The following is a 22,482-nucleotide window of genomic DNA, read 5'->3' on the forward strand; positions in this document are numbered from 1 at the left end:
GGGTCACCCATTTAAAATGGAGATGAGGTGAAATTTCTTTCTCTCAGAGGGTCATTAGCCTTTGGAACTCTCTTCCTGAAAAGGTGGTGGAAGCAGAGTCTGACTATTTTTAAGGCAGAGGTGGATAGATTCTTGGTAAGCAAGGGTTGTGATTGGTTATTGGGGGTAGGTGGGATGCAGATTTGAGGTTACTATCAGATCAGCCATGATCTTATTGAATGGTCGAGCAGGCTCAAGGGGCCAAATGGCCTACTCCTGCTCCTTGTTTGTATGTTCATATATTCATAAAATCCTGGAACTCCCAGCCTAACAGCATTGTGGGTGTACCTATGTCACATGGACTGCAGCAGTTCAAGAAAGCAACTCACCACCAGGTTCTCAAGGGCAAGGGCCTAGCCAGCAATGCCCACATCCCATGAGGGAATAAAAGAATTAAGATCATAGGATATAAAACCACTGTGTTGATACAGCTAGTAAACAATTATAAAACAGTTCTGCGCTGTAAAAAGAATTTCATGTAGAGCAGTTAAACTGCATTTAGAAACAGGAAACAGAGTAAACTAACCACTGTTACCTCTGTTGGAGATATTATTCTAAGGTGGGGGAGGGGGGTGTGTGTGCAGGGAACTATGATTTGGCAGCCTAAATTTGACAGCTAGTCTTCCTAATATTGGCCAAAAGCAAAGGTCAGGAATAGCCTACTATCAAAATTAAAGTCACACAAATGTTCAAAAGAGGAAATATAAAAACAGAATTTAAGAGCTTATATAATTACGTTGAACAGGAAGAGATTAGCAAAAGTAGCAGGACACTTGGACTGTCATAGTATGATTAGACAGAGTCAACATGGTTTGCTGAAAGGGAAATTCAGTTTTTTTTGAGGATGTAATGAGCAGGGTTAATAAGGGGCAATGAAAGGAGATCTTGAATGGATACCCTCCATCGCCTTGTGTATCACCGGGCTAAATGGGATAAATTACAAATAGTTCTAGCAACTCAACACTGGTCAACCATGAGGCACTGTGGGCCATCAGCAGCAGCAGAATTGCCCTGAACCACAATCTGTAATCTCATGACCCGGCATATCCCCCACTCTACCATTACCAACAAGCCAGGGGAGCAACCCTGGTTCAATGAAGAGTGCATGAGGGCATGCCAGGAGCAGCACCAGGCATACCAAAAATGAGGCTTCAACCTGGTGAAGCTACAACATAAGACTACTTGCATGCCAAACAGCAAAACCAGGAAGTGATAGACAGAGCTAAGCGATCCCACAAGCAATGGGTCAGATCTAGGCTCTGCAGTCCTGCCATATCCAATTGTGAATGATGGTGGACAATTAAACAACTCACTGGAGGAGGAGGCTCCACAAATATCCCCATTCTCAATGATGGGGGAGCCCAGCACATCAGTGCAAATGATAAGGCTGAAGCATTTGCTACAATCTTCAGCCAAAAGTGCTGAGTGGATGATCCATTTCAGCCTCCTCCTCCGGGGGTTTCCAGCATCACAGATGCCAGTCTTCAGCCAATTCAATTCGCTCCACGTCACATCAAGAAACAGGCTGAAGACACTGGATACTGCAAAGCCAAGGGCCCTGACAATATTCCGGCAATAATACTGAAGACTTGTGCTCCAGAACTTGCCATTCCCCTAGCCAAGCTGTTCCAGTACAGCTAAAGTATTGGCATCTACTCAGCAATGTAGAAAATTGCCCAGGTATGTCCTGTACACAAAAAGCAGGACAAATCCAACTCGGCCAATTACCCCCACCCCATCAGTCTACTCTCGATCATCAGTAAAGTAATGGAAGGGGTCATCAACAGTGCTATGAAACAGCACTTGCTTAGCAATAACCTGCTCACTGACTCCCAGTTTGGGTTCTGCCAGGGCCACTCAGCTCCTGACCTCATTACAGCCTTGATTCAAACATGGACAAAAGAGCTGAACTCCAGAGGTGAGGTCAGAGTGACTGCCCTTGACACCAAGGCAGCATTTGACTGAGTGTGGCATCAAGAAGCCCTAGCAAAACTGGAGTCAATGGGAATCAGGGGGAAAACTCTCTGCTGGTTGAATTCATACCTAGCACAAAAGAAGATGGTTGTTGGAGGCCAATCATCTCAGTTCCAAGACATATGAACACACCAACATACTCCAACTTTTAATAAGATCATGTTTGATCTGACAGTAACCTGAAATCTGCATCCCGCCTACCCATGATATCATCCCCTTGCTTACCAAGAATCTATCCACCTCTGCCTTAAAAATATTCAAAGACTCTGCTTCCCCCATCTTTTCAGGAAAAAAGTTCCAAAGAGTCACGACCCTCAGAAAAAATTTCACCTCATCTCTGTTTTAAATGGGGGCCCCTTATTTTTAAACAGTGACCTCTAGTTCTAGATATCGCTGCAGGAGTTCCTCAGGGTAGTGTCCTAAGCCCAGCCATCTTCAGCTGCTTCATCAATGACCTTCCTTCCATTATAAGGTCAGAAATGGGGATGTTCGCTGATGATTGCACAATGTTCAGCACCATTCGTGACTCCTCAGATATTGGAGCAGTCTATGTCCAAATGCAGCAAGACCCGGACAATTTCCAGGCTTGGCCAGACAAGTGGCAAGTAACATTTGTGCCAAACGAATGCCAGGCAATGCCCATCTCCAATGAGAGAGAATCCAACCACCACCCTTTAACATTCAATGGCATTACCATCACTGAATCTCTCACGATCGACATCCTGGGGGTTACCATTGACCAGGAACTGAACTGGACTAGCCATATAAATACTGTGGCTACAAGAGCAGGTCAAAGGCTAGGAATCCTGTGACAAGTAACTCACCTGCTGCCTCCCCAAAGCCTGTCCACCATCTACAAGGCACAAGTCAGGAGTGTGATGGAATACTCCCCACTTACCTTGATGAGTGCAACTCCCACAACACTCAGGAAGCTTGACAACATCCAGGACCGAGCAGCCTGCTTGATTTGCATCCCTTCCAAAAACTCCCTCCACCACTGACACACAGTAGCAGCAGTGTGGACCATTTACAAGATGCACTGCAGGAACTCACCAAGGTTCCTTTGACAGCATCTTCCAAACCTGTGGCCACTACCACCTAGAAGGACAAGGGCAGCAGACAGATGGGAACACTACCACCTGCAAGTTCCCCTCCAAGTGACTCACCATCCTGACTTGGAAATATATTACCATTCCTTCATTGTTGCTGGGCCAAAATCCAAGAATTTCCTCCCTAACATCACTGTGGGTGTACCTACACCACATGGGCTGCAGCAGTTCAAGAAGGTAGCTCATCACCACCTTCTCAAGGGCAATTAGGGATGGGCAATAAATGCTGGACCAGCCAGTGAAGCCCAGACCCTGTGAATGTGTAAAAAAGAAATGGCCACTGCTTTGTCTACATAGCCAGAGGTGGTAGCTGTCTATTGAGGTGGATGTAATAGGTGTCCAGCACTATTGGAAGAGGGTGGAGCTACTCCCACTGTCCTGACCCATCATGATGAGTTGCTAAGACACTGGAGCATGTTATCTGCAGGACTGAGCCCAACTTTTGCCACTGTCATTAGGGGAGGAAGGTAAAAAGGGATCATGTTAGGAACATAAGAACTAGGAGCTGGAGTAAGCAATTCAGTCCCTCAAGCCTGCCCCCCAATTCAATACGATCCTAGCTGATCTTATTTCGGCCTCAACTCCAATTTTCCACCCTCTCCCCATAACCTTTCAATCCATTACAAATTAAAAATCTGTCTATCTCCTCCTTAAATTTATTCAGCATCCAGCACACTGCACTCTGAGGTAGTGAGTTCCACAGATTCATGACCCTTTGAGAAAAGTAATTTCTCCTCGTCTCTGATTTAAATCTATCACCCCTTAGCCTAAAGCTATGGCCTCTCGTTCTAGAATGCCCCACAAGGGGAAACATCCGCTCCACGTCTACTTTGTCTATTCCCTTTAGCATCTTATTTACCTCAATTAGATCTCTTCTCATCCTTCTAAACTCTAGCGAGTACAGGCCTAAACTGCTCAATCTCTTCTCATAAGACAAGCTGCGCATCTCTGGAATCAATCTAGTGAACCTCCTCTGAATCGCCTCCAATGCAACTACATCCTTCCTCAAATAAGGGACCAAAACTGTGCACAGTACTCCAGGTGCGGTCTCACCAATGCCTTGTGTTGACAAGCATTGCATGTCCACATCCGCTGGGGTGTTTGTAATGCAATCCAATGCTTCCCTATGTACAACTTCTGCATTTGAATTACTTCCTCCTGATGATAGATCCTGAGACGAAATCTTTCTGTTCAATTTCTCATTATGATTCTGCAATTCCTTCTTTTGGTCGGTGAGTACTCTACCTCCTACTGTTCGGCATGGGTTCACTTACAGGGAAGCAATGATCCAAAGGTTGTGGACAGGTGTCGAGTGCTGGCTGAAAGTGGGGTTCAGCAATGTGACCAAGTGATCCAGTTCTGGCTGAAATCACGAGTCCCTGGCACTGAACACTGGAGCGTCTGCACTGACACATGGGCTGTATATAACACTGGGGAGTTAGCAACCGAAGGTCTACAGGAATGGGTCAAAAATAAACCACAAAATATATGTTTCAAATACATGGAAGGGTGTATTGCGTTCACTCCTGCGGTTGTTGACAGGAAGGAGAATGGTTCCATTTGTGTCCATTGTCAAGTATTTAGAAGTTTCCCCCAGGTTCACCGTTTACGCCGCTTTTCCTGGAATTTCCGCGGCTCTTCCGTCGAAGTTACGACCGACAAGTGGGAATTAGCACCTTAATCCAACCATATTATTCGTTATACTCGTTGTAAGAAGAGAAGCGGCGGGATTCCACCCCAATGAGATTCGGCGCAACCTCACATCATGTGAGGCGATCGGTCCCCACTGCCTCCCGGAAGAATGGTCTTGTTTGGTCACTCTGACATAACACCCGGATTACATCCGTAGTGAGTGCTTCTTCCCAGATTGGGATAGCCGCAAAGCGGAATTGAAACACAGCCTCTTCATAGTCAGAGCTCCTGAAACAGCAGAAAAGAGCAGCTGTGCTCCACTCAGCACCAGAATTTTCCAGCAAAATTCGGTTACACTGCAGAAACCCCACCTAGTCGCACAAAGTTAAAATGAGACCCCCCTGTCAAGAAGATATAATAATTCTCAAAACGTTATTGCTATTTATTATAAAATAGAGTAATAATGGGATGTGTCTATGTGTGTCTTTGAGGATTAATTGAATTAAAGGCAGATAGTCTGGGTGCTTTGACCTAAGAGAGGTTAGTTTTAAAATGTTAATTTGATGAATATGGGGACGTTTAGGAACATAGGTGCCAAGGGAACATTTTGAAATAAAGCAGACTAGATTGTTTTCAAAGGCGGGGAGGGTGGTGGTGTTGCTGGTGAAATGTGTCACCCAGTCAGGTGAAGTTTAGAAACGGTGTGCTTATTTTTCCTGAAGATTACTGGTAGAATCTAATGCTGTGAGAGCATCTCATTACCCTGACTTTGACATATCCTGGAGTTCCAGCACTGCACCTGGGTGCATCTCCTCCAGGTTGCCCCCAACACAGTAATGTGGGTCTCAGTGTACCACATGCTGCGGGTGCAGAACCCATCTCTTCACCACCCTCTCAGGGTGACCTCGGTATGGGCAATATCTGCTGGCCCACCAGCGAAGGACACAGGCCAGCAATGATTCAATGCAGTCCCTACACTCAGACTAGGTGGGGGGAGAAGCTGATTTGCTGGGTTAAGTGACCAGTGCCAACACAGTCCTCACCCTTCCTGAGCACAACAGGTTGCAGAAGAGCTTGCGACACTGGATCCAGATGCTCCGCACCACATCACGGGAGCTCACCACCCCCGCCACCTCCTCCCAGGCACATGTGGTCATGTGTTGGGGGGGGCGGCGGGCGGGCCTCCTCCTCCCATCCTGGGGAACCAGGACCTCCCACTGTGCTGCCACGTCCTCAATGAGGGCAGCAACAATCATTGGAAAACTGAGGGGGGGAGGGGCACAGTGCCCCCCTGCCCTACCCTCCTGCCTGACCTGCTCACCAGCAATGACCTGGGGAGCCCTTCCACTGGCCGGGATTCGCAGCCTTGGAAATACTGCAGGCTGTCGGGTCACCATTGGACCCGGTGGTCATTGCAGTCCTGCTGCTGCCTGCCCACTCCCGCTGTCCTCAGGAGCCGCGATTCACGTTGGGCGGTGTAAAATGGCAGCACAGACCCGATCACTGGCAGCGATCAGGTCTGCGCCCGCCCATGCCCGCTCCTGCTCCAACCCCCCACCCCCCCAGCCAGAAAATTCAACCTACAGTGAAACAGTGGGTATTTGCATTCAAAGAGAAAGATATGTATAAAGAAGAAGCAAGGGCTGTGTGTAAGGGAAAGCATTTTTAAGATCTTACAAGTATGAAAAGCCTTCAGCATCGATGCCTCAGGCTGCTGCCTTCAAAGGACTGAAGTTAAGAAAACTCACTTGAAATTCGATTTGTTCAGGGTCATGTTTCTTTGTCTGGGTCTTTTAAAATCGATGTGTCTTACTGTTGCCTTGACGAAATTGTAACTGGGAGTTACATTGATTATAGGATTTAGAAATTATCATTGTAGCAATTTGTTGATCTATGTATGTGCTTAAAGTCATTTCCTCTGTTAGTAAATGTTTACTCTAGTTTTGTAAAAACCTATAAGATTTGGTGGTCTTATACCACAAGGCACGCATCTCAAAATTTATACAAATTGCAGAACAAGTTGTGGCAGTTGTTTCTAGTTTCCCTTTGGGATTTGAACAACTCAGCATTTACCACTGGCTGTGCCATAACACCCCTGGAGATCTAAGTGTTCAGCAGGGATTGGGTTTCTAACCAGTTTAACGAACAAGCACAACTAAACTTTCCAGAGTAATCCTCGGATAAAGAGCTGATCTATTTGGTTGGATTTTTATAGCGATAATTAATTGTATTAATCATGCACTTTTTCTCTGTTACAGTTCAAGTTATTGGAAATTGGTCTCTAGCAGGTTAGTGTTATTAATCAGATTATTAATCAATCCAATTGCAAGTAGTTTGAGTATGGAAAGAGCGAAGTCCAAACTGATCAACAGGAATATTCTGTCCCCCTGGCCTCCTAGAAGGTGTAGATGTTAGTAGGAGACATTGGGAGGCCTTGTGGTGCAGAGGTAGCATCCTTACCTCTGGGTCAGAGCTCCAGGTTCAATCAGGACTTGGTAGCCAGAGAAGGCGTGCTCATAATGTGTCAAACAGGTTGAGTACCAGCCTGGGAATGCTTATCTGCACCTCAGCAGTATAAAGAAGAGAGGTTAAGTGCTTGGGCTGCAGCTATTCACAATTTATGTCAATGATTTGGATGAGGGAACCAAATATGATATTTCCAAGTTTGCCGATGACACAAAGCTTGGTGGGAATGTGAGTTGTGAGGAGGGTGTTAAGAGACTTCTGGGCAATTTAGACAGGTTGAGTGAGTGGGCAAATACATGGCAGATGCAGTATAACATGGTTAAGTGTGAAGTTATCCACTTCGGTAGGAAAAACAGAATGGCAGAGCATTATTTAAATGGTGCTAGACTGGGAAATATTGATGTACAAAGGGACCTGGGTGTCCTTGTACACCAATCACTGAAAGTAAGCATGCAGGTGCAGCAAGCAGTTAAGGACGCAAATGGTATATTGGCATTCATTGTGAGAGAACTTGAGTACAGGAGCTAGAATGTCTTACTGCAGCTGTACAGGCCCTTGGTGAGAGCACAACTGGAGTATTGTGTGCAGTTTTGGTCTCCTTATCTAAGAAAAGATATACTTGCCATAGAGGGAGTGCAGCGAAGGTTCACCAGACTGATTCCTGGGATGGCAGGATTGTTGTATGAGGAGAGATTGGGTTGGCTAGGTCTGTATTCACTGGAGTTTAGAAGAATGAGAGGAGATCTCATTGAAACAAATAAAATTCTGACAGGGATGGACAGGCTGGATGCAGGGATGATGTTTCCTCTGGCTGGGGGGGGGGCGGGGTCTAGAACAAGGGGTCACAGTCTCAGGATATGGGGTAGACCATTTAGGACTGAGGTGAGGAGAGACTTCTTCACTAAGAGGGTGATGAACCTGTGGAATTCTCTACCACAGAAGCTGTGGAGGCTAAGTCATTGAGTATATTTAAGAAGGAAATGGATAGATTTCTGGACTCTAAAGGCGACAATGGTTATGGGAAGAGAGGGGGAGTACAGCGTTGAGATAGAGGATCAGTCATGATCATATTGAATGGTGGAGTAGCTTGAAGGGCTGTATGACCTACTCCTGCTCCTATTTCCTATTTTTACATGTCCCTGCAAAGAAAAAGGGTGGTACTGCCAAATCTAGAACCTCCTGGTTATGAAGAAGAATATAGGGTAAGATAAGACAGAAAAAGAAAGCTTATGGCAGTCACAAAAAGGTTAATACCGTAGAAAGGTTAAAGAAGCATAGGGTAAAGTAAAATGGAAAATTAGGAAAGCAAAGAGAGTATATGAAAAAATATTCGCAGGTAAAATCAAAGAAAACCCAAAGATGTTTTACCAGTACATTAAGAGCAAGAGAATAACTAAGGAAAGGGTTGGGCCTCTCAGAGATGTACATGGTAAGTTGTGCAATGATGCAGAAGGTGTGGGCAGGGTTCTCAATGAATACTTTGTCTCTGTCTTCACTAAGGAGAGGGACGATGCAGTCATTCTAGTTAAAGAGTGTGAAGTTTTAGATACAATAAGCATAGTGAGAAAGGAAGTACTGGAGGGACTGCCATCCTTGAAGGTGGATAAGTCACCAGGGCCAGATGGATTGTATCCCAGGTTATTAAAGGAAGCCAGGGAGGAAATAACAAATGCTTTGAGGATCATTTTCCAATCCTCACTAGATACAGGCAAGGTACCAGGGGATTGGAAGTTAGCGAATGTTGTACCATTATTTGAAAAGGATGCGAGTGATAGGCCAGAAAATTATAAGCCGGTCAGTCTGACTTCGGTAGTGGGCAAATTATTGAAAACAATCCTGAGAGACAGGATAAACCGTCTCTTAGAAAGGCACAGATTGATCAGAGATAGTCAGCATGGTTTTGTTAGAGGAAGTTCGTATCTTACTAACATTATTGAGGAAGTAACAAGGAGGATTGATGAGGGTAATGTAGTGGATGTTGTCTACATGGATTTTAGTAAGGCTTTTGGCAAAGTCCACATGGCAGACTGGTCAGAAAAGTGAAATCCCATGGGATAGAGGGGAAGTTGGCAAGTTGCATCCAAAATTGGCTCAGTGACAGGAAACAAAGGGTAATGTTCGATGGATTTTTTGCTAAGTTTTGGGGCCCTTGCTGTTTGTTGTATATATTAATGATTTAGGCTTAAATGTAGGAGGCATGATTGGGAAATTTGCAGATGACACAAAACTTGGCCATATAGTTGATAGTGAAGAGGATGGCTGTTGCCTCCAGAATTATATCAATGGTTTGGTTGAGTGGGCATAAAAATGGTAAATGGAATTCAATCGGAGAAGTGTGAGGTAATGCATTTGGGGAGGGCAAACAAAGCAAGAGAATACTCAATAAATGGGAGCATATTGAGAGGGGCAGAGAAGTGAGAGACATTGGCGTGCATGTCCAGAGGTCCTTGAAGGTGGCAGGACAGGTGGACAAGGCGGTCAAGAAAGCATATGGAATGCTTTCCGTTATTGGACAAGGTATTGAATACAAAAGCAGGGATGTAATGTTAGAACTGTATAAAATGCTGGTTAGACCGCAGCTGGAATTTTGTGTACAGTTCTGACCACCACATTACACAATTGCTTTGGAGAGAGTGCAGAGAAGATTTACAAGAATGTTGCCAAGGTTTGAAAATTGCAGCTATGAGGAAAGATTAGGTAGGCTAGGATTCTGAGAGATGACCTAAATGAGGTGTACACGATTATGAGGGGCCTAGATAGGTTAGACAGGAAAGACCTGTTTCTCCTAGCTGAGGGGTCAATTACCATGGGGCATGGATTTAAGGTGATTGGTAGAAGGGTTAGAGGGGACATGAGAAAAACCTTTTTCACCCAGAAGGTGGTGGACATCGGAAATTCACTGCCTGAATTAGTGGCTGAGGCTGAAACACTCAACTCATTTAATAAGCATCTGATGAGGCTACGGACCAGGTGCTGGAAAGTGGGATTAGAATGAGCAGCCAGTTTATTTTTTTTCCTTTTTTTTGGCCGGTGCAGACACGATGGGCTGAATGGCCTCTTTCTGTGCCATAGCTTTTCTATGGTTCTGTGGTTCCAATATGCCTGATGACAGGTGGTAGGTGTAGGACAGCAGAAGGGAACTGCTAATCACTGGAGTATTTTGCCAGACAGAATCTTGGACCAATGGAAGTTCATGGTCGCCAAAAACCCTCTTAGGGTTTGTTACAAAGAGGAGGGAACATTGGGCTCCTCTCAATAAGGCTGAAGTTATACTGGGTTACTGCACAGAATTTACAGCACTGAATCTCCCAGCTGTGTTACTGCAGGGACAGCTGCTCCTGGAATGCAGGTATACTATGGGCTTTCACAGGCAATGAGCTCTGGGTAACACTTCTCTGTTGGCGCAAAGTGAAGTTGCTCTGTAGGGTAGATTCTCATAGGTAGAAATTTGGGCAGAATCTTCCTGGCCTCACTGAGTCGGCTTTGAAGTGGGGGCATCAGGTCAGTTCCCCTCATGAGTTGCCACCTCCAGCCAATCTTCCCAATGCAGATTTAAATGTGTAAGCGCCCAGTTTGGTAAGATTGTGGACTCTGCTGAGGTGGCTGGTAGGGGAATGGGTGGGGGAGGGTGGAGAAAAGCCTCCTATACTTCCCCCCATTCCCCACCAACCACCAGAGCCTTAGGGATCAGTGATCCAAAGCTATGGCGACAGGCCACACTATGGATCCAGCCTGCGTTTTCCCATTGATAGTGGGTGGCCAGGTAGCTGTACTTCAGTTTATTTTAAAAAGAAATGGCAAAGCCTTTGGAGGGTGCCTGATGGTGGAGTCCCCTACACGGTTTCTCTCCTACAGGGCCAGTGCCCACCTGTGCCATTGGAATCACTGTCCTGCCCAGATTTCAAGCCCTCTGATTGGCATGCAGTCCCAGAAAGCTGCCTGCCATTCTTCATTGGATGGTGCACAGGGAGACGGGCAATTAAGATCACATTGACTGGTGCAGTGACAAGTTGGGACCTGAAAATGATCCTCACCAGTGTTCGTTTTTAAAGCGAGGAAGATTCCAACCTGGTGGCTCAAAGAAATCAGTGCTAGATCTGCTGCCAGTTATACACAGATCCCACTGCCCATTATACACAGATCCACTGCCCATTATACATAGATCCACTGCCGACTATGCACAGATCCACTGCCGACTATGCACAGATCCGTTGCCTGTTATACACAGATCCACTGCCCATTATACACAGATCCACTGCTGACTATGCACAGATCCCACTGCCCATTATATACAGATCCACTGCCCATTATACACAGATCTGCTGCCCGTTATACACAGAATCACTGCCTGTTATACACAGATCCGCTGCCCGTTATACATAGATCTGCTGCCCGTTATGCACAGATTCGCTGTCTGTCATACACAGATCCGCTGCCCGTTATACACAGATCCACTGCCCATTATACAGATCCGCTGCCCGTTATAGACAGATCCTTTGCCCATAATACACAGATCCGCTGCCCGTTATACACAGATCCGCTGCCCGTTATACAGATCCACTGCCCATTATACACAGATCAGCTGCCCATTATACACAGATCCACTGCCTGTTATACACAGATCCACTGCCCGATATACACAGATCCGCTGCCCGTTATACACAGATCCACTGCCCGTTATACACAGATCCACTGCCCGTTATACACAGATCCGCTGCCCGTTATACACAGATCCACTGCCCGTTATACACAGATCCGCTGTCCGTTATACACAGATCCACTGCCCATTATACACATATCCGCTGCCCGTTATACACAGATCCACTGCCCATTATACACAGATCCACAGCTCGTTATACACAGATCCACTGCCTGTTATACACAGATCCACTGCCTGTTATACACAGATCCGCTCCCCGATATACACAAATCCGCTGCCCATTATACACAGATCCACTGCCCGTTATACACAAATCCACTGCCCATTATACACAGATAGGCTGCCCATTCTACACAGATCCACTGCCCATTATACACAGATCGGCTGCCTGTTATACACAGATCGGCTGCCTGTTATACACAGATCCACTGCCCACTATGCACAGAACCACTGCCCGTTATACACAAATCCACTGCCCATTATACACAGATCGGCTGCCCGTTATACACAGATCCACTGCCCATTATACACAGATCGGCTGCCCGTTATACACAAATCCACTGCCCATTATACACAGATCGGCTGCCCGTTATACACAAATCCACTGCCCATTATACACAGATCGGCTACCCGTTATACACAGATCTGCTGCCCGTTATACACAGATCCACTGCCCATTATACACAGATCCATTGCCCGGTATACACAGATCCACTGCCCATTATACACAGATCGGCTGCCCGTTATACACAGATCCACTGCCCACTATACACAGATCCGCTGCCCGTTATACACAGATCCACTGCCCATTATACACAGATCCATTGCCCGGTAGATCCACTGCCCATTATACACAGATCGGCTGCCTGTTATACACAGATCCACTGCCCATTATACACGGATCCATTGCCCGGTATACACAGATCCACTGCCCATTATACACAGATCGGCTGCCCGTTATACGCAGATCCACTGCCCATTATACACAGATCGGCTGCCCGTTATACACAGATCCACTGCCCATTATACACAGATCCATTGCCCGGTATACACAGATCCACTGCCTGTTATACACAGATCGGCTGCCCGTTATACACAGATCCACTGCCCATTATACACAGATCGGCTGCCCGTTATACACAGATCCACTGCCCACTATGCACAGAACCACTGCCGGTTATACACAAATCCATTGCCTATTATACACAGATCCATTGTCCATTATACACAGATCCACTGCCCATTATACACAAATCCACTGCCCATTATACACAGCGCCCAAAATTCAGTTCCATTGAAGTGAGTGGAGTTAAATGCCAGGTGCTGCCAATATCATGCACTGGAACTGCCAATATCCCCCACTTCATGCCATCCCTCGAGACCAATTTCTACCCACTTGTTTCCGATTCCATCTCCACCTGGGTAAGTGATCAGGTTGAAACTGAATGAAGTTGCCTGTTTGACCCTACATTGGGCCTTAAGCCCCAGAAAGTTTCATCAAAACCGCCTACTTCCAATCATAAAACATTGTTCATCTCCACTTAATTCGACTGTAACCCACTGCTGAAACCTTTTCCTGTACATTTGCTTTCAAACTCCATCAAATGTCAACAGTTCATCTGAAATCCACCGCCCACATTTTAACCCACTCGCTGATAACATTCTCCTCCCTGAACTGTTTTACATCCCCTGTCCTCATTAAGTTCCTTCATGTTGCTGTCAATTCAAAATCACTGCCCTCACTTACCAAAGGAAAATACCGCAGTCAATCTGAATTTTTATTTGCAAAAAACAGAAAACAGTGGAAATAATCAGCAAGTCTGGCAACATGTGTGGAGAGAGAAACAGAGTTAATGTTTCAGGTCAATGACCTTTCATTAGAACAGGAACCTTCCTCTCCCCTAACCTACCCTAACCTTATCTTCCCTTCCCTACCCTGCCCTCCCTCGCCTCACCCTCCCCCTACCTAACACTAGCCTTCCCCCAATAAGCCCCCTTATACCCTCCCCTATTGCACTCATGCCACAGTCATTCCCTGTCTGGCCCCATTCAGTGGATCAGGCTGAGTGCTTTGTGTGTCATGACAGGTTTGGTTCTGACAGACTGCAGTTATACAGCACTTTGCATGAACCAGGAGGCTCCAGAGTACCCTGACTGCCATGAACACTCTGTTATTACAGCTAAGTCAAATCTCCCAATGTCCAAAGTGTTATTTGTTATTTGTGAATGTATTATGTTTTATTTAGTCCAATGTTTAAGATTTTAATTAACCGGTTTCCTGTTCACTACAGCAAGTCCACAAAAACCTCTCATTTTCTCATCGTGTGTTAATTGCACTGAAGGAGATGACATTTTGTTCTCCTGCATTCCTCCAAAGAGAAGCAGCAACTATAGTTTTTACAAAGATGGAGATCTTCTCCAAGTCATCAAAGGAGAAGCAACATACGGGATTTTGAAGATTGGAGGAGTGACTGCATCAGATGAGGGAAAGTACAGCTGTGAAAACAAGATTAATGAGACTAATGGAATATCTGGACAGAGCAAGTCATTGGTTGTGTACGTCCAGCTGAAAGGTGAGATATTGGATGTGGAGTAGAAATCAGTGATATGACACTGACCTGCTGTCCATAAATCTCACTAACTTGCACCTAATTCTGAAGCAGTTGGTAATGATTATTTTACTATTATTACATCATTATCATTGCACTAGAGAGGGTACAGAGGAGATTTACGAGGATGTTGCGAGGATTGGAAAGCTGCAGCTATGAGGAAAGATTGGATAGGCTGGGGTTGTTTTCTTTGGAACATGGAAAGCTGAGGAGAGATTTGATTGAGGTGTACAAGGCTGTGAGGGGCCTGGACAGAGCGGATGGGAAGGACCTATCTCCCTTAGCAGACAGATCAGTGACTAGGGGGCATAGATTTAAAGTGGAAAGATTAGAGAGGAGATGAAGAAAATTATTTTTACCCAGAAGGTGGTAGGGGTCTGGACCTCAATGCCTGAAAAGGTAGTAGAAACAGAAACCCTCAACTCATATTCACCCAAAGTCCCGCAACCTTCGGGGCTATGCTTCAACTGTTGGGAAAAGGGATTAGACTAGGTGAATTGCTCTTAGAAGAGCCAGCATGGACATGATGGGCTGAATGGCCTTCTTCTGTACTATAATGATTCTATGATTCTATTCTATTCTAGTCAGGTACAAGGTCTGTTGTAAAAAAACGGAAAATGCTGGAAGCACTCAGCAAGTCTGGCAGCACTTCTGGAGAGAGAAACGGAATTAACATTTCAGATGAAATTTGGACAGTTTGTGTCAAAGGTTTAAACTCATTTCACTTAGTATAGGGATAATTTTGACAGGGTGATATCAGATCAGTTGCCTAATATACACCCCTCCTCTCCCTATTTAAACAACTCCCCTATTTATAAATCTCTCTGTATTTATACACCCCTCCCCATTTACACAGCCCCTCCATTTATACACCTTCTCCAATTTATACTCCCTCATTTATACACCAGGAGGGTGTGACCATGAGGGAAGAGGGTGTGGGGTATCCAGAAGGTAGCAATGGCACAGCCTTGGACTTTGCAATTGTCCAACAGGTTCAAGGTTCTTGCAATTTGCATGGACGAGAGCAGAGACTATAGGGAAGATGAACAAACTGATCGCAGCACCATGGTGGAGGGAGCCATTCAAACTGGGGGAATAAAAAGGAACATAGTTGTTGTCAGGGACAGCACAGTTAAGGGATAAATACTCTTCTCTGCAGCCAGTGGCTTGAATCCCAAAGCCTGTGTTGCCTGCCTGATGACAGGCTTTGGGACCCCTGCTCAGACTGGAGAGGAAGTTGGACTGGGAGGAGAAGAATCCAATTGGCATGGTCCACATGGATACCAATGACATGGGTGGGACTAAGAAAGAGATTCTGTTGAGGGAGTATGGGCAACTACGGACTAAATCAAAAAGAAGAACCACAAAGGTAATCATTTCTGGATCACTGTCTGTGTCACAAACAAATTGTCATAGGGTGAATAAAATTAAAGAGTTGAATGTGTGGCTCAAAGGTTGATGTGGGATAAATGGGTTTCATTTCATGGGGCATTGGCACCTGTACTGGGGAAAGGGGGAGCTGTACCATGGGGATGGTCTTCACCTGAACCATGCTAGGACCAGTGTCTGGGTGAATAGTATAACTAGGGCTGTAGATAGAGGATTTTAAACTAAATAGTTGGGGAAGAGAGTTCACATGAGAGGCAATGTAATAGTACAGGATAGTGATGTGGGTAATCATAACCAGAGTGTGACAGGAAGGGACATAATGTACAAACATAAGGGTGCACCAGCAAATAGGGTCAAGAGTGGGGAAAAATGGTCAAAAGACAGAATTATAGGCTCTTTATGAATACTGAACGGATACAGTAAATAGAAATAAATGAGCAAGATCATTAGATCATAGAAAATAGAAGCAAGTGTAGGCCATGCAGCCCATCAAGCCTGCTCCATCACTAGTTAAGGTCATGTCTGATCTGACTGTGCCCTTAACTCCATTTTCCTGTCTGTCCCCCACAACCTTTGACTCTCTTGTCAATCAAAAATCTGTCTAACTCAGCCTTGAATATATTCAATGACGCAGCATCCACTGCTCTTTGGGGAAGACAATTCCAAAGATTAATGACCCTCTGAGAGAAGAAATTTCCCCTTATCTCCATCTTACTGGGGTTTAGAAGACTGAGAAATGATCTTATTGAAACATACAAGATTCTGAGGGGCCTTGACAGGGTGAATGCTGGGAGGATGTTTTCCCTTATGGAGGAATCTAGAACTAGAGGGGCACAGTTTAAAAATAAGGGCTCATTCATTTAAGAAGGAGATGAGGGGGAATTTCTTCTCTCTGAGGGTTGTTAGTCTTTGGAATTCTCTTCCACAGCGAGCAGTGGAATATATTCAAGGCTGAGTTAGACAGATTTTTGATTGACAAGGGAGAGCAGGCAGGAAAGTGGAGTTAAGGCCACAACCAGATCAAACATGATCTTATTGAATAGCAGAGCAGGCTTGATGGGCTGAAAGGCATGGTCCTGCCCCTATTTCTTATGATCCCTCCTTATTTATACACCTCTCCCATATAACCCCTCACCTTATATACACCCCTGCCGATTAATACATCTTCCCATTTTTAATTCCTGGCTTCAACCATTGTTTCTCAATACTTAAATGGATAGATGTATATGACCGAGGATTTCTTTCAAAGGCCAAGGTACACTCATATTATGTCATAAATATCTATCTGAGGGGCAGTGGAGTTCCTCAGTCTCATGTTGAATCTGTTTGTTATTGCCCTTGGCCTAGATGCTCACTCCAGGTACAGCGCCCTGGTCATAATGGGGATCTGCATTGTCATCCTTTCGATTGTCTTCATTCTGGGCTTCAGTTTATACTTTCGTTTCACCAAAAAAGGTGAGTGGAAAATCCATCTGTTTGGGAGATCTAAACATTTAGAATAGGCAGTACACAGTGCCACATGGGAAATGTCCAAGCAGCTGTTCTGATTCAGATCACACTCACTCAGCATGACCTTCACAGCTCCTCACTGCATCTTTTCCCCTTTAAACTTCTCACACCTTCTGCTCCACAGACTGGCGTTTGCTGTTTCCCTGCATCAGCAAACATCAGGTGACTCAGTGGTAATACTCTTGCCGCTGAATCAGCAACTTTCTTCCAATATGTTGACATTTTCTCCTGTAAATTGTATCCCCTCTTGGACAGGGGGTAAACACCCTTCCTGTAGGTTTTTCAAATCATGTGTCCAACATGTGGCCGCCTCTTGTCTTTATTTTGGGTGATGGAATTCAGAGAAGACCAGATGTGGCTTTACTTGGATAATTTTCTCATGATAAATAACTTAGCAAGTCCCAGTGATCACTGTGTGCACTTAGACTGGGGCAGTGCCGAGTACCTGTTGGCTGCAGTGGAACCAGTCAGCGGGGTGGAAGATACAGAAAATGATCTTTAAGACAATATAAGCTCATTGGGCTGTAATCCAGGGACTGCACCTGATGCTGATTATACTCCAAATACATGAGTTAGTTGCAAAATGGTCCAACTGACTTGAATGAAAAGTAAAGGGAGGCCATGCAGAACCTGTTTGATTCATGTATGTACTGTTACACAATGCCCTCAGGTCTGATACCCTTTCCCTCTCTTTTTCTCTATTTAGCAAGAGTTATTAAAAGGCAGGGAGAAGAACGGTAAGATTGAAATCCTTCCCATTTTCCCCCTTTTGTTCCATCAGTGTGACTTTGATTTTGTCTTAAATAGAATATCCTACACAGAAAAAAGGCCAATTGACCAACTGCCCCATACTGGTGTTTGTGAGGTCCCAGGAGTACCAGACACTGGCCTCTTGTCAATTAGTGATTCTTTGCATGTGAGTTTTGACAGCTATTTGACTCACAGGGGCACCACGTCTCATCCTGACCCTGTTTTTCTCCAGCAGTCAGTCATTGCTGGATGCAGAGTGGTGATAATAGAGAGTGAGCTTTGGCTAAGGGTTCTCCTCCCTCCACCACCAGTGCTCAGGCTAGTCGTAGAATCCTGATTGTCAACCTGACTGAGACCCGGTTGGGAATTCCTGAGTCTTGACCCAGTGATAATGAAGAATGACGAGCCCAGGCCCCAGCAGCAAGAACTGAATTTTTTCCTCTTTATTCTTTCATGGGATGTGCGTGTCACTTGCAAAGTATTTGTTGCCCACCCCTAATTGCCCTTGAACTGAACATTTCAGAGGGTACTTAAGAGTCAACCACATTGCTGTGGGTCTGAAGTCACATGTAGGCCAGACCAGTTAAGGACAGCAGGTTTTCTTCCAAAACCAGATGGGTTTTTGCGACAATCGGTGAGAGATGCCATGGTCACCATGACTGAGACTAGCTTCACATTCCAGGTTCATTAATTGAATTTAAATTCCACCCATGTCCCCAGATATTAGCCTGGATCTCAGGACTACTAGTCTAGTGACACTACCACCATGCCACCGTCTCTGCCAAAATCCAGTGCCACTTTGAGGAGAGGAGTAAAAATGGGACAAAGTACAAATCATTGCTTGAGGTAGGGGGAAGTTATCAGCAATAAATGTTTGTACATCAAAGTTTCTCCTTGGTTTTCAGAGCAAATGAGAATGAAGAATGGTCCAACTCCATCACAATCTGTAAGTCTGGTATTGTAGTGTTGTGGTTCTGTTATTGGATAATAATGAGTGATGTGGGAGGCTGCCCACACTCTGGACTGCTGGAAGTCCTTTTAAAGAGGATCCCGAGGATGCCCCAAAATGGAGGTGTCCTGTGGTACCAGCAGAGAATTTAAAAATGGAGAAGAGAGGACACCCTGCACAGGATAAATTGTAGCTCAGGCTGTTGCCTTTTGATCCTTGTGGCTCCTTCACCGGGGCATTAATCGGAGGTTCTGCTGGTGCGGGGTTCAGAGGGCAGTGTGACCAATACTACAATGCCAGTGGGTTCTGAAAATTACCCCAAAGTGGGGCACTAATTGGACTAATGGGCTGCCTGCCTCTGTGGAGTGGGTTGCCGATTCCCATGGCAGTCCTGCCCTGGGAAACTCGTCCGGAGGTGGAACAACATCAGGGAGCTGTCTTGATGTGGAACCATCTGAATTCCCCTGCTCCCTGTCTCTGAGCTAGGAAAATTCCAGCCACTCACCATGAAAAACCATATGAGTGTCTTTCCAGATATTTTTACAGAGAATAAGTGTTGGCCATTTGAAAATTCACAAGTAAATCGAGCATTGATTTATTCTTCATATTCTTTATGAATAGTCCATGTCCTAAGGCTGGATTTTTTTGTTTTTCAGATGATTTACTGAGGCTTCCACACCGCATAACTCCACAAGTATGTTTTCACTCTCATTGCTCCTGAACATACAGTAACCAGTGCAGCCCTGGGCATCTCCCGTCCAATTAATCATTCACTCAGTAACTGATCATTAGGTTGTGTCTGAAGCAGTGCAGACTTTCACCCTCAGATAAGCACCCCCCCTCGCCCACTATCCCTCACTTCACGTTGCTGCTCCTAATAATATATATAAGACTAAACAGCAGAGTTTCACCTGGTCAGTTGGTTACTCTAATAAGCAGAAGGTGTTTGTGACCAATCTGGTTTGTATTTGGTAAGGACCTTACTGAGGTCTTTTTATCCAGTATCAAAAAAGATCAGCAATTTGCAAAAGGTTATGGCTGTCTCAAGACATAGAATCTAACCTGCAGTGCTTTGAAAAGTCCCAGAATGTCTGCTGCTGTAGCCAAGGTCAGGACTGTTTGTTTCTGATAAATGTCAAAGTTTTTGCATGTGAGAGAGACAGGGGAAGTGGGTGTCTGTGTGTGTGTCTGTGTATGCACCTTTTGTCTTCTCTCTCTTTAAACAGGTAGTGCAGCCAACTATAGCATATGGCATTGGTTAACTAGAGATCATTACTACTTCTTCAGTTCTTTACCCAGTGGCGGGTCTAACCCACAACCTCCACCATGGGTAGGGCAAGGAGGCAGGTCCTGAATCCAACCCGGCCAGACGGAGATTGAACCCTATGCTGCTGGCACCAATCTGATCCACACAGCCAACCGTGCCCCTCAGGAACTACTCTGCTTCCTGTCCCTTAATTAGTTTCATACCCAATAGATACTGCTGAATCCTGGGCATCGTGTTAGTGCAGCTGGGATAACAATGTTTCCTTGTTTTCAGGAAAGTGATCACCATGATGAGCAAGGCAGTTCCCCTGTTAACACATATGCCAATCTCTATGCAACAGCTTTGTACAGAGTGGAGCTGCCAGACACAAAGAAGGAAGAGGCACTTTACTCTGTGATACAGGCTTAAGTTAAGGACCTGCAAACTGGGTGCAGACAGACTTAAGGATGGTCCCACCAAAGCTCTGAACCAGCTGTCTTCCATGTGGAGCTCCAGCTCCCACTCTGTTTGTAGCTGCAGTACTCTCACCTGCTTCCTAATATTTTGCTTCAGCCTCTGATTGTAAATTTCCTAGGAATTTGTTCATTAATTCTGTGTGAGAAAGACGCTTCATGAGAGTTGCAGCATTTACCCTCTTTCTGTGGACCCATAGCGGCAAAACCCAGATCACCTGACAAATGACAACAGCAAAACTGAGAGAGACTGAGTCAATCAAAAGTACAAAAAGTTTCATTTCGTTACAGTTCATTCCATTGAAATTTGGATCTGACATGTGTTGTTTAGGAGATTTAACATACATGGAACAGGAAGAAGACATTTGAAGGACTTTGATGTTGAGCTTAGACAGTACGGAGAAGCCAGTGTGAGTTAGCGCTGGATTATGTGAACTGGCATCTGTTGAACATACGGCTAGCAAATAGGAATAACTGTATAAGAAAATAAATCCACCATATTAAACAAGGCAGTGAATGATTAATTGGTTAAATGATTGACGAAAAGAGGCTTTGGGAGGGAGAAAGGAGAAAAAGCAACTCTAAATTCTATTTTTTTTAATTTAAATTTTCATAAACAGGTCAAGATTAAAAACAAAAATTTGTTCCCTGCGTGAGTTGTGTTTGGGTCAGTGCACCCAAAGATTAAATGACAAAGATGCCTTGGAACTAAAAGCAAAGGGAGTAGTAATGATAGTTTTAAGGAAAGAAATGATTTGTCCAGAGTAGGTGTGAATAACAGAATGAAGGTCAGCTGAAAGCAAAAACATGAAGACAAGATACAGACTGACTCTAGAGGAAGATATCAAAAGAAAGGACAGTTTATGGCCTGCAGTATTTTAACTCACTGTTGAGTCCAGAAAGCAGTAAAATGACAAAACAGAAGATGCTCCCTGGACCATGTGTCTAATTGTGTGCCTAGTGTGTGCTGTATTTGCTACAGTGTGTCCAGTTTGCACTCAGTGTGTCTATCTTTGTGTCAGTGTCCAGTGTGTTGTGTTTGGGTCAGTGTGTCCAGTGTGTTGTGTTTGGGTCAGTGTGTCCCTTGTGCATTGTGTTTGGGTCAGTGTGTCCAGTGAGTGTTGTGTTTGGGTCAGTGTGTCCCTTGTGCATTGTGTTTGGGTTAGTGTGTCTAGTGTGTGTTGTGTTTGGGTCAGTGTGTCCCTTGTGCATTGTGTTTGGGTCAGTGTGTCCAGTGAGTGTTGTGTTTGGGTCAGTGTGTCCCTTGTGCATTGTGTTTGGGTCAGTGTGTCTAGTGTGTATTGTGTTGGGATAGTGTGTCCAGTGTGTGTTGTGTTTGGGTCAGTGTGTCTAATGTGTGTTGTCTTTGGGTCAGTCTGTCCCTTGTGCGTTGTGTTTGGGTCAGTGTGTCCAGTGTGTGTTGTGATTGGGTTAGTGTGTCCAGTGTGTGTTGTGTTTGGGTCAGTGTGTCTAATGTGTGTTGTCTTTGGGTCAGTCTGTCCCTTGTGCGTTGTGTTTGGGTCAGTGTGTACAGTTTGTGTTGTGTTTGGGTCAGTGTGTCTAGTGTGTGTTGTGCTTGGGTCAATGTGTCCCTTGTGCACTGTGTTTGGGTCAGTGTGTCCAGTGAGTGTTGTGTTTGGGTCAGTGTGTCCCTTGTGCATTGTGTTTGGGTCAGTG

The 22,482-nt window shown here is 45.1% G+C and overlaps 1 protein-coding gene across 1 annotated transcript; it reads left to right on the forward strand.

Moving 5' to 3' along the window:
- Nucleotides 1-4,311: 4,311 nt before the first annotated feature.
- Nucleotides 4,312-21,318, forward strand: LOC121271791. The gene is made up of 8 exons (XM_041178071.1): nucleotides 4,312-4,354; nucleotides 7,013-7,042; nucleotides 14,172-14,453; nucleotides 17,226-17,333; nucleotides 18,094-18,124; nucleotides 19,043-19,083; nucleotides 19,743-19,780; nucleotides 20,627-21,318. Exons 1-8 carry the CDS (start codon nucleotides 4,327-4,329, stop codon nucleotides 20,759-20,761), a joined length of 693 nt encoding a protein of 230 aa, XP_041034005.1. The 5' UTR covers nucleotides 4,312-4,326; the 3' UTR covers nucleotides 20,762-21,318.
- Nucleotides 21,319-22,482: the final 1,164 nt, after the last annotated feature.

The sequence above is a fragment of the Carcharodon carcharias genome, chromosome 31 (assembly GCF_017639515.1).
Source record: "Carcharodon carcharias isolate sCarCar2 chromosome 31, sCarCar2.pri, whole genome shotgun sequence".
NCBI lineage: Eukaryota > Metazoa > Chordata > Chondrichthyes > Lamniformes > Lamnidae > Carcharodon > Carcharodon carcharias.